At 40.4% G+C, this 13,600-nt stretch overlaps 1 protein-coding gene across 1 annotated transcript; it reads right to left on the bottom strand.

Annotated features, from left to right (window-relative positions):
* Positions 1–579: 579 nt before the first annotated feature.
* On the bottom strand, positions 580–6,011 carry C8H2orf69 (chromosome 8 C2orf69 homolog). The gene is made up of 2 exons (XM_021555342.2): positions 5,695–6,011; positions 580–3,975 (listed from the first exon to the last, which is right to left on the bottom strand). The coding sequence occupies exons 1-2, from the start codon at positions 5,995–5,997 to the stop codon at positions 3,136–3,138; spliced, it is 1,143 nt and encodes a 380-aa protein (XP_021411017.2). The 5' UTR covers positions 5,998–6,011; the 3' UTR covers positions 580–3,135.
* Between the last annotated feature and the right edge of the window lie 7,589 nt (positions 6,012–13,600).

Below are 13,600 nucleotides of genomic sequence, written 5' to 3' on the forward strand. Positions count from 1 at the left end.
ATCAATCCCAGACAGGAAGGAGTTTACCAAACTTTTTAGCATTTTAGAGTGGTACAAAATAAAATAATTTCAGTCATCTGGACAATTTCAGAGAATCAAGCCTTGCTTTAAAAGAATTTAGCAGTCACAGTTTAATACATGTTAGCATGTCTCAAAATGTACCAGAAACAAGCATGTAATACAAGAACACCAGTCATTACTAGGTTGAAAACAGAAGTGTCAGAACTATACCACTGTAAGCACAACCACCTAACTTCAGGGACTTACATCTAAGCTTATTAAAAACTGCCTTTACAGTTACTGTTGAAAAACAGGCATATGCAAACTATGACCTATTTTATTCTAACATAGAAATGTCCCACCCTTGGCTGCTTCAATGCCAGCTTTCCTGTGTTTGTGAGATGCCAGTAAGCTGTTTTAAAATTATGGCTGCTGACTACACAAATACAAAGCCTCCTTGAAGAAAAGTAATCAAATAATTCTGATTTTTTAAACTAGGTCTCCACAAACACCTGATAAAGCTTAATCCACAAAACTGCACATTCCTTGTTTAATGGTTTTATACTCACATCAAAGTGATTTCACTCTTTAGAAATAGTTTATTTTCTACATAGTTTGCAAAATTTATTTTTAGCATGCATTGTAGTGAATGACAGAGGCACATTCCAACAGAGTACTACAGCTGTTTAAAGAATGAAAAACAACCAGTCAGTTTTCCCTCCACAACATGAGATCTCATAACAAGATTAGTTTTACAACAAAGTGCCTATTCTTCAAAGTAATGCAGCAACACTTGAGCCTATTTAACAGTTATTGTAGGCAGCCTCCATCAAACAGGTTAGTATTATTTTAACAGGACAGCCATCCAGAAACTTTTGAAGACAATGTCAATATTTTAATAGCTATTTCCAAAAGCTTGCAACAACGTAGCTCTGATGTTTTGGCAGGCACAGAATTGTTTAGAAATTGGTCTCTGATCTGCAGTGTTATTGAATTGGTAAAGTGTTAGCACACCCAACTTAGCCTAGTCAGTCTGAAACTGAGGGAGCAAAAGCAATAGAAAGTTCTGAGGTTTTTGTTGGTTTGCTTTTTAAAATACTATTTTGTAAGTGGATGGCTAAATATATTTCAAGCCATTTGTGGGCTTTCTGTTAAAACCACTTCTTTAGGTGAACTATATTTCCTTTACAGAAAAAAATCCTCACATATGCTGCAGATGTTATCAAAAGTACCATAAAGGGGAAAAATATTCCTTGAAACACATTAAGAAGTCATTATAAGCCTATTAATATGGTAATCATCAAATAGGATTGAACAAAATCTCCAAGAAATAGCCTAAAATAAAAAAGCAGATGGAACTAAATTTCAGGTTCATTAGAGTTTGTTTGCATGTTGCACTTCTCTCCATCAATTAAAATAGATTTCTTTTGATGAACTGGGTACATTAATCTAATTATTAGTGATACAATTATCTTTCAAATTGTAAGGTGCGCACTGTATGCATAATCCTTTCTATCACCCTCAATATTTTGAGTGTCAAGAAAATTTTCTTAGTGAGTACAACACACTTTTCTCATTATTCAGTGATCACTGATGTGAACAATTTATCCCAAAGGTGTCTACAGGAAACCTTGTAAGTTTTAATGATGCCAACAGAAGAAACTTCCTTTCCACAGTGTAAGGGTCACAGGAAACTAGGAGCAGGGCAGAGATGTCACTAAGCCATCAAACATAGAACCAAAGTTGAATAAAATGCCTTTTTTCAGAACTTAGCCACTACTGTTTGTGTAATCTTCAGTGTTTTGCTAACTTACTTTTGTATTCCTATACTTCCAGGAAATCCAAAACCATTTGGAGTTACTGGTTCATTGTTAATAACTGCAGTTGTCTTTAAGAATGTAAGCTTTGTAACTAAATGGGAAGTTACTTGCAACAGTAGAAAAGTTCAATTAATACCATCATTGTCCATCTTTCAGTATTTCTTTCTTAAAAACTCTCTGGTTTGGTGTCTGAACCAGATTACATCTTTTGTATCAAATCTGGCTGGCTTTCTATTTAGAGGGTTTTTTTTTTTTCTGTAGGAAAAGTTAGGCTCCAAAAATAAGATTTTTGCATGGCTCTAGAAGCAACTATTGCAGTGCATTTAAAGGAAATAATAGATTTTAAAACTGAGGCATTTTGAAACAGCTACAGTCAACAAAGTCTGAATTTTTAAAATGCAACTTGTAATAGATTATGTGCTTATGACTTGATTAAGAACAACATCAATGCAGTAATTACCAAGTAAAATCTTGCCATCCCAAGGTAGGGATTTCACATCTTAATGTGATAATAAAGGAATTACTGCTGGTCCTTACAGAAGTTAGCAAAGCAACAGCAAGGTATCTTGAAACACAAACAACATTCCTCATTAATTAACACAGCTACTTCAAAATTTTCAAGTCCCCAGGTGAAATGGCTGTTCACTAGCTGATACTACACAATTAATTAATTAAACTTTAGAGTGACAGAAATGGCAAGGCACACATAAGGAAGAGAAATGCATTGGCACTATTATTCCAAAGGTGATTATTTGTGACTTTGTTTCAAACAGGAGACATTACAAAACTGGAAGATTTAATTACCTAATAAAACATGTCTCTGCAAAATATATAACTAACATTCTTCCTAAAATCAATTTCCTTAAACAAAAAAAAAAAAACTAACCTTACATCTATTATTGATAAAGAGCAATAGTTTTAGCCCTGGAAGCCACTCAGCTGAAGTATCTACACATCTGAAATTCCCAAATACTTTAAAGTCCCATTACATGCAGTATATGATATTAGACATCCAGGACTAAAAATTCTGCCAACAGTTTAAGAATAAACATTCACTTTTAACAAAAAAACGTGCATAGGATTGTTCTTCATAACACTTTTTTCCAGGAATCAAAAAACAACATCTGTTACAGTTATGGGGTCCCAATAAGCCTTTTTAAGCTACAGAAATTTATATATAGTATCTATTAGCAACACAGAACTGATTTAGTATTCTGTTTAGAAAGTATCTGCTCAAAGCTGAAAATCTAGATGACAACATTTACAGTGTTAAAAGTGCTTCTGCAAAGAATGTACTGTTCATATACATACAGTCTCAAAATACTTCATGAACTCTGAAATGGTTGTCTAAGGAAGGAACTTCATCAGCAAAATGCAGTTGATCATTTATTTCCACACCAAATTCTTCAAGTATCTGTACAAATTTCTCATGCTCTCTCCCAATCCATGACCTCATTGTGTCAAACACTTGGTATGGTGTAACGTGAGCATGAACTTTAATTCCTGTCTCTGCAAGTTCTTTCAGCATTTCAGGGTAAGTAACCCAAGTGTTGCTTCCTCCTGAGTGACCACCATCCAGCCAGTAAATTGCTTTTATGTTTTTTAAGAAGGCATCTGTATTCTTGTCTTTTTTGGCTTCCTTCAGCTCATAAAGCAGCTGGTTCAAAACCACACAACCTTTGCTGAAGCCAATCAAAGTAAAGGATGCTGCACCTACAGCAGTCGGTACCATGACGTTCACAGCAGAATTATTAGAGCATTCACAATCTCTCTCCCTTTCTTTGGGTGAGCAGCCATTTGTTGTAGGAACAGACTGCGGCTGTGATTTACAAGCAGCTATTTTTGCATCCTTGCTGACTCCATGCACACTTTTCTGGGACAGCAGAATATTCTGAGAGAGTCTGAATGCATTAACCAGCAAAGCATGGAGATGCTTGAAAGCTCCAAAGTCAGTGCTGTGCTCTGGTGCTCCAAACATGTTACTCGTCACAAAATTGTCATAACAACTGAATTTGTGCAGGTGCATTCGAGAACACTTTATGACCCAAATAAAGCTATTGGGGAACCGACGAGAAAGTATGGTAGCAACATTTTCAAAACTCCAGTGCTCCCACTGAAAGTTTTCTGGGTGGCAAGACATGATGTCATGATAGTTCTGAAAAATTAAAAAAATAGAAAAGATGCATTACTACATTGTGAAAAGATTCGGCTCCAATGTATTAATATTTATAAAAAAGGACTGTAAAAAAAAAAAAAACAAACCCATGCATTAGAGGCTCCCACTTTTTAAGTTTTGCAGAATAAGAAGCACATAAAAGAAACTGGTATATTTTGACTTGCTTACTGTATTTTTTTTATCATATATTTTTAATATCCCCAATATCAATACAATAAAGTCAGCACATGAAAATATTCATAAATTTGTCGACTTCACACAAAAAGAAAATTAAAGTATTATTCAACACAGAATACATAATTTTATTGTATTATCTCTATCTACAGAAATACTGATTATCTGACAAAACAAAAACAGACTTAAAACTTTGTACAAGTTTTCTTTATTTCATACAGAAACAAAAATATCCTCTCTCATTCAGATGTAAGAAATTTTTATTGCCTTGTTCACATCCAGAGAGGGCATAGATGGAAAGAAATTAATCCCCAAGTCATAAATGAACCTCATGTCTGAAATCTTAATGGCAAAGAATACTAGTTCATTTATTTTACTAAGGAATAATGAAGCCATATGCATGAATGGCAATCAGACAAGTCTTCATAGACCATCCCAATCCTTAAAATAAAAACACACAAAATTCTGCGTCTTTACTTGACAGTAGGAAAAGCCTTTTCCCTTGAAGAAGAAGGCACTACCCCTGCTTTTGAGAAGCAGTAATGACAATTGAGATTAGCTGGCTACCAGAACATGTTATGTTAGACAGGTCAACCACATGCCTGGGCACCTCAGAGTCTCTGCAATTTCTTGCCAACTCAAGAGACCACAGGTGCCTTCTCAGGACAGGCTGAGAAAGCGTCAGAGCCTGTGGAATTCCTAAAGGGCAGTGTCTAGGATGTCCATACACCTGCACAGTGCTCTGCCTGTGGAGAACAACCGGGCACCTTAGGGTTTTGTTGTCTTGTCTCCATTGTCTGCCATGCTTTCAGACACTGCCATCCCTGTCACTGTCACCCTCAGGCAGCGCTATAGGGCTGGAGTGAGTCCAGAGAAGGGCAATGGAGCTGGTGAAGGGGCTGGAGCACAAGTCCTGTGAGGAGCAGCTGAGGGAGCTGGGGGTGTTCAGCCTGGAGAAGAGAAGGCTCACGGGGAGCCCCTATTGCTCCCTCTAAGTCCCTGAAAGGAGCTGTAGCCAGATGGGGTCGGTGTCTTCCAGGTGACAAGAGAACACAGTTTTAGGTCGTGCCAGGGTAAGTTTAGGCCGGGCATTAGGAAGCACCCTTCACAGAAAGGGTGATTAGATATTGGAATGGATTGCCCAGGAGGTGGTGGAGTCACCGTTCCTGGAGGCGTTGAAGGAAAGCCTGGACATGGCACTTAGCGCCAGGGTCTCGCTGACTCGGTGGTGTTGGTCACAGGTTGGACTCGATGATCTCCAACCCAACAACCTAAGTGATTCTGTGAAGACGGCTCTCCTCCCCTCCCCTCCCATCGTGCTCCAGCGGAGGTTTCCGGAGGGCCCGTTCCCGCTCCCTGCGCCCCACCGTGCGGGGCAGCGAGATGCTCCGAGGGGAGCCGGGCAATGCCCACCCGCGCAGCCCTTCCGGGGACGCGTCCGTCCGGCGCCGCTTCCCCGCTCCCGCCCAGCGCCGCTCCGCCGCCCGGGCCCCCATCGCCGGCCGCCCGCACCCCGCGCCGTACCTGCACGTCCCCCGGGAAGTACACGACGTGGTGCTGCGGCGACGGGGCCGGGCCGCGCGGGGCCGGCGGCGGCAGCAGCAGCAGCTCGTTGGTGCGGTGCGGCTCGGCGCCCGGCACCTCGGGCAGCCGCAGCCACGGCGGGCTCGGCCGCGCCGCGGGCAGCCCCCCGCCGCCGCCCGCAGGCCCCGCGGCGCAGGCGGCCGGCGCCCCGCAGAGGCTCATGGCGCTGCCCAGGCACAGCGCGGCGGGGCCGGCGAGCCCCCGCAGCAGCGCGGCGGCGGCCGAGCGGCAGCACCGCCTCATGGGAGCGCCGCTCCGCGCGCCGCCCGCCCGCGCGCCGCGCCTGCGCACCGCCCGCGCACCGCACCGGCCCCGGCACGGCCCCGGCACCGCCCCGGCACCGCCCCGGCACCGCCCCGGCACCGCCCCCGGCACCGCCCCGGCACCGCCCCCGGCACCGCCCCGGCACCGCCCCCGGCACCGCCCCGGCACCGCCCCCGGCACCGCCCCGGCACCGCCCCCGGCACCGCCCCGGCACCGCCCCCGGCACCGCCCCGGAACCGCCCCCGGCACCGCCTGCCCGCGGCTCCCTCGGGAGAGACCCGGCAGGGGGCGTCGCACGTGCGCCCGCCCCGCGATGACGTCACGAGGCCGTTGAAAGGGCGGCGGCGGGAAGCGCGCGGGGCCGTGAGGGAGCAGGTGCGCGCGCCGCCCGAGCCCGTGGCTCCTGAGGCAGCCGCGGCGAGCGGCCGCGGCCTGCGCGGCTGTAGAACTTTGAGCACTAGCTAGGAGGGCTCCAGCGCTTCACGTGGAGCCGTTTATTCCCAAACCGGAAGGTACCTGTCTCCTAAAAGTGCTGGTTGTATTAAAAAACATACAAAAGGTAGCTTTGGCATATTGGCTTTGGTTAAACTAGTTCTGCTGCATTGGAAGAAAAGCTTCCACGTGTACTGGTGAGAACTCCGTATTTTACATGGCAAACGAAGCAAGGAAACAGAGCCTATAGGTTATTTCTAAGCATTCAACGTTCCCTTTTCTAGAATTTTGATATCTCACATATTCTTCATTTTATTCTATCTTCTTAATCTACTTCAAGACACTTGTATGCAAACCTAGAAAACTACTGAATACCAAGCCTGTCTCCTGTCAGCTGAGGAGTTCAAGAAAGGAGAATTAATGAAACACTAATTGCTTAATCAAGTAATCAAACTACTAACTGGTTTCTTGTTGGAAAATTCAACAAGGAAATATGGTGGCATTAAGGTTATTTGTTAGCATAGCAAGCTAGAAACATGCAAAATACTTGAGAGTGGCTTATTCACGTTTGTAAAAATAGCAGAGAACAATTAAAAAGTTTGGTGATTTAAGTTTCATAGGTTTTTGATTAAAACAGCTTTTTTTTTTCTTAATCTTAACTCCACTAACATTTTGCATGAACGTTAGGTTTGATAAAGTTACAGCTTTTTTCGCGAAGACCAGGAAAAATCCAAATTTTGGTGGCCAGAAGATGGCGCTGTGCGGCGCGATTTGAAAAGTCCGTATCCGCGCCGGTAAAAACATTCAGGTGTTCGCTTCGGACTTTTCCCAAGCACGTCCTCTTTCTCCTGGCTTGAATTTTGGAGATATCGTTGTACAATGTGTTCTAGATCTTTTTTTCCTCTGTGAGCAAGCCCTAAGGCTATTTTTCGAGTGGAAGTTTTCACAGTGCCTCTGTTAATGGTGCAAAATTATTTAGGAAAAAAATCTCTAGCTCCTTCATTTAATTGTTTATTTCAGTTCATGACGCAGGCAGATTTTCACAGTCCAGTTTTGAGCAATTCAGGTCAATGCTGACACAAAAACTTAATTAGGTGGACTAATGAAACATTCTCACTTCTGTTCCCTACTAGGTACTCTACTGAAGAAATACTAGATAAGATCTACAAAATGCATATGCATAAGAAGAAACTAGTGCTCTGCTTTTCTCATAGGAAGCAGGTAATTTTTAAATAGAGGAAAATGTCTGTGCTCTGAAAATCTGTATATTTGGACCTTGATTGCTAAAGTTTGTTTGCACAGACACAGCTCTATTACGATTATTGATACCTGATGAAAAAAGCAGGGATCCACTGGAAAGAAGTGGTCAGGCAAAAGAAAGTTTTCAATTTAGTAATTATTGTTGAGAAACAGGAATAATTACTGTCAGAACTATGAAGAAAAATCGGTACTCTTCTCCTGTGGGCTGTATTCTCTCCAGTGGTTTCTGCAGATGAGAGATTAGCTTGCCCAGTAGGGTTTACAGGCATTATTCACATTGTGGGGACAGTTACAGTAACCAAAGGCGATGCTGGTACTTCTGCCCAGAAATACTTAACCTTAGTGTGTTTGTGATGCAACTGGGACCAAGTAATTAAAGCTAATACATAAGGTTGTAGACAGGCTTTCATCTTCATCCAAAATGCTCCATGAGCTTTATGGAAGAGTATGGAAATTAGTCCGTATCTTAGTCAGAATTCAGACACACACCATGACTAAAACTGGGGAATGGACTTTCTTTTGATTATAGGAAATAATGGTGTACATGATCTGTTTTCCCCACTTGAAATAGAAAGCACCAATTTATTCCTACTCTCAAAGAGATCCAAGAAATCTTCTGTGATATATTATAAATTTTAATGGTGACTGCTCTAAGTTTGCTTACAATCTTTGTCATGTGACTGTTGCAATATGCAAGTAGATTCAGTAACTGAGTGCATTAATCCTTACTCATATCACCCAATGGAAGCACAAAATACTGTATTTTTGAGAGGCCTTGTTAGCCGTCATGTTTGTCCTTTTCTCTGTGGGGCTTCATGTCTCCATTCTTCTATTTACTAATTCTTTGCTTGCTATGCTCTCTATTATTGGAAAAGGAAAGACCTTTTCTTTTTACATGCTGCTTCTTTTACTGCATCTGCTCTTCTTTCCCCACAGCAGCCCTCACAGTTTTCATACACAAGATCAGTCACAAGCTGACCTCTGAGTTGCCAGTAGAACAGCCTGTCCAGCATGTGCAGTTCACTGCTCATTTTTCCCTCCTGTAGGTAGGACAGGAAAGTGAAATGTATAGCATCTTTTCAGATTTTGTGGATGTTTGCTCATACATCTCAGGGGGTTTGGCAGAAAGAATGTGTATTATGGTTGATTAGCAGTGATGAGAGACACCCATATAAAAGCTAATTCCTCTGGAGAGAACTAATGGCTTATTCACCTCTTCAGAGACTGAGTTCCCATACAGACCCTTGGGGCTGCCTGCAGGGTGCTTAATTCAGTTAACCTGTTGGAGGCAGACAAATCTGCAGTTTCTGAGCAGGAAGGATACACAGCAGAAGTTGGTTTTACTATATGCAAAGCACTTTTTCTGAAATTGGCTATGTTCCATTGCCTTTATAGCATGTATACTAATCCTGATCTTCCATTCAGGGCATATATAAACAGCATAGAATATAATTCAGGCTGTATACATTTTTTTAGACCAAGAAAACAACCTGTAGTTTGTTTTAGTCATAGCACTTAAATGACAGCATTTTAATAGGCGTTTCACCAAAAGTCTAGGTAAAGAACAACTATCTGCTGATGTGATAGCTTTAGCCAAGTATTTAAGGTATTTGAATTTCTATGTCTTCATACATAGGAGATGTAATATTTCAGAAGAACATGCTATAGAAAAACATGCTTCCTGTCCAACTAATGTGCAGCGTATATGTACACATATTTGAATATCTGTGTATTATATTTTAGTTTCCTTTCAAACATTTTTCAATGCATATGTGTTGAAATTGCTAGTTTGCATTTTGGCAGAGGATCGGAATAGCTGTGAAAGCACCTGTTAATAGTGATGGGAAACTCCTTAGCAGTTGATATCCACCTGTGTCTTTCACTACAGAGAGAAAGTGCCAGGCCTGGCTTGTCGTTCTTTCAGGTACAATAACACTTTCAGGACTGAGATACCTGCATCTGTGGTGAAGTGTGCACAGAGGAATTCTCAGTGGCTGCACAGTGATGAATGCCTAGGTCTTGGCTTGTAGTTCTATTAATGGCAACAGTTCAAGTGAAATTACAGCTATTATGCTGCATTGTATGTAATAAACAGTTTACTTCTGCTGAAATTCCTACTGACAGCTCTGCCTGCCAGCATCCATCTTTTGTGTGGGTATAAGATATTCTGGAGATCATAGCGCAGAATAAATCACTCTCTGGGCAATTTACTGAGTTGTATGAAAGTGAGAATAAAAGAATAATTTACTTCTCAGCATGAGAAGTAAATCCATGTTTCTTTTATGTCAGCTGTGTGGAGAAGCTGCTGAAAAATAGGATATAGGATCTCAGCTTTTTTAGTACTAAAAAAATCAGAGTGTATAAAGTATTTGGAAATACTGTGCTGTTTAAAACACCTTTTTCTCTTTTCTGTTTCCCTGTGGAAATTTGTTTTGTTTAATCTTGATTCTATCTACCTTTCTAATACTTTTCTATCAGTCATTTTCAATACTCTGTTGGCTGTTGTAAGTGAAGAGTAGAACTTGCAGAGCAAGTAATGTGGAAAGGTTAGGAAAATTGAGGATTTACTAGATTAGGATTATTCAAATTAATGCCTCTACTTAATGAAAGCTGGGGGAATTCAGCTTTTATACAACATGTTTGAACATAATAGGCTGAAAGTTCAGTATGGTAACTCTGTGTGCAGAGTCACACTGGACCCTGTCTCTGTCCTGCTCCGGTGCTCAGAAGATACAGTGTGCAGAAAGAACTGGAATTACTTTAATAGAAAAATTATGAGCAAAGGGCAGGAGTCCCTAAAAAAATATTGGTAGTTCTGCTGTTCATGACAAGATGAACAATGACAAGTTTCTGTGCTTTGGAGTTTATCGAAGTGTACAAAAAACTTGGGATTTAAGGAAGCTCTGTGATGCCTGGTGTAAATCAATATAAATTAGGAAATCTGTTTGAGATTTAAAAGAATGCACAGTGGACCAAGAAGTGTAATAAAAGGGGATTTTTTTGTTTAAAGAATTGGACAAAGCTCAGTCCCCTAATCATTTCTGCAGTCTGAGGTTTGGCAGTGAAATTTTGGCATGTGTGTGCTTGTATCCCAATTTCCCTTCTTTCTTCTTTTCCTTAGAATATTCTGGGTTTGTAGATGGGTATATTGCAATGCAGTCAACATGAGCCTAACTTCTGCCATTCCTTTTTTTTAACTTGGACTGCCACATGCACAGAAATAAGGTCAGAATTTGGCTGAAGTCAGTATCCTTGCACCATGGGTTTCTGGAATTTATACTGTATCCAGTTTAGCTTTTCCTTCCAAAAATGGTTTGAGATGATGCTTTCATGTACCTTGCACAAATAGTAGGCAAGTAGGTTCTCAACTTGAAATTACTTGTTTGTTAGAGAACAGTATTTTCTTAGAAGAGTACTGCATAAGCTCAGGACTCTGTGCTAGCTCATTTGTTTATGGGATGCTGATCTAAAAAAAATATTACTCAAATAGAATATGTTTATATGAAACAAAGGACAGACTTAGCCATATGATACCCAGTGGATACAGATTCTACAGCTTCCAGTTATATTCTCCCATATGTAATGACAATGGAAAGTATGTGACAGGCAATGTTTGTTACTTTATAGTATCAGGGAATTCTTCATTGATCTTAATGCAAATAATCCTGTCACGGTCAGTGCTTCTGTGGATGAGGAATATCCCTTTTACTTGTAGATAGACTTGGAAGATTTTAGCACATGTAATACATATAAGGCTGTAAGAAAAAGTATCGCTAACTTAAATTATTTCTAATTGAAGCATTGAAGCACCTTCTTTTGTTCAGCTTTATCAAAATACTTATTTTTATATGCAGGCAGAAAATTATATATGTGCTTGTGCAATATGGTGAATTGAAATTTTTGCTATTTACTGCACACTAGAAATCTCAAATTTTTATTCCTCTAGAGCACAAAAGTTGTCAGGTGGCAGTGGTAAGTACATATCCAGATGATGCCTTTAACAATCTGTTTTAAGTACAGAAATTCCTTTTGATTTTTTAAGAATGTATCTATTTTTTTTTTAAATATTCCTATGGAGTTTTAATATTCCTCTTGTCCCAGAAGGAACTTCTGTGATTAGAAGGTGAGGCTTATTTCCCACTTGTCTTATGCACAGGAAGCTACAATTAAATAAAAGGAAATACTTATTTACTGTAAAGGTGGTGAAACACTGGGCCAGGTCTCCATAATTGGAGATATTCAGATATCCTGAGCCATCTGCCCAAGCTGAACCTGCTATCAGAAGGTGACTTGGTCCAGATGTCTCAGAATGTCTCTTCCAGCTTCAGCCATTCTGTAATTCTCTAATTCATCTCAACCAAGCACATGTGAAAGCTAAGACTGAAAAGCATATTGCAGGCCTTGTTGACCTGAAGCAAAATCTTCTCTAATCTTCTTACTTGTTGTTCTAAGGCCTTGTGATGTACATGCAGAATGATGTTTTGTTCTATTAGGAGGTTCCTGTAACTTCACTCAGCTGCATTTGGAATAAAAGTCCATCTTCAGAATTTCCAGTGACATTCAGCGTTTCTAACTGATATAGATTTGCCCTTTTGTGCTTTTCTGAGAAAGAGCCAAATAAACCCACAAATCAAACAAACATTAAAAAAATCCAATATCACCAAACCAAAAAAAACCCCAAAGAAACAAAAACTCTCCTTAACTGATTATCAATATTTACTTGGTGCTACCTTGGGAAAACTTGTTTGTGTTAAATCTACCAGTGGAAGCAATGTGACTGATTGCAATATGAATTGACAAATTTTGGCAGGATGCTTTGGCAGAAGTGGCTGCTGAAAACCCCCACACAGTGGAGACAATAACAGGGTGGATGTTTTCTGCCTACCTGGGTTGTGGTTTTTCAAAGCCTCTACTTTGGCTGTGTTTGGCCTTGTATGGTCTTAAAAGTTCAGAAAAATAATTGCCAGGATTTTTGTTTTGTGCATATCTCTGAAAAAAGACTAAGCTGTAGGATGGTTTTATACAGCAGTAGCAAACTACAGAACTCTTCAATAGGAACAGGTGAGAGGACAATTTCATATAGTCCTACTATAGCCACTTGCAACAGACAGCTGAAATCCATGGATCCTCAGTGAAAAAAACATACCTTCAGATACTGATTTAGAGCCAGAGATCATTTTGGAAGACTGTATAATAAATGGATGCCTCAGTTTAGTGTGAAATTCTTTAAACTGCAGACAGTTTTCATTGTGTCCCTTATTGAAGTTAAGAAGCCTCAATTCTGTGATGTGTTTTTTTAAGATAGGAATTCTTAAACCTGAGTTAATAAATAAAGCTATAAATGCATCTAAGTTCCTGGACCATTTAGTACCAATTTAGTTAACCTGAAAAATGCTTGAGGAAAATAAGCAACAAGGGTACTGAACTATATTTCTCCCTTTTAATAAAACAAGAATTCCCATGTCCTTTAAAAATATATCCTCTCAAAAATTTAGTTTTTATTGAGAATTGTCAGTGTTTGGATCCATTTTAAGAAATGTTATACATAAATAACTTTCTGAGAGGAGAATACATTATTTTCTTCTGTAATCACTGCTTTTAATTTTCTTAATGCACTTTTCACTGTTGCTTTGTCTGAATGCATTTTATTTTTGTTCCTCTAGGCAGAATTCTGCCACAAGCATTTTTAAATCAGACATTAATAGCATAGTTCACAGTTGTTACTGCCAGTGCTCAAACACAAATACTGCATTTGTGTTTGGAGGAAAAAGCAAACATCAGATCTTAATTATGTGCATTTGTGCTTCTGTGCTTAAGCAAGCTGGCATAAGGAGTTTACATCACTATCAGTTAACTGTAGTCTGTAGCTATCAGGATCACCAGCTGGATG

Source organism: Lonchura striata, chromosome 8 (genome assembly GCF_046129695.1).
Source record: "Lonchura striata isolate bLonStr1 chromosome 8, bLonStr1.mat, whole genome shotgun sequence".
Lineage (NCBI taxonomy): Eukaryota > Metazoa > Chordata > Aves > Passeriformes > Estrildidae > Lonchura > Lonchura striata.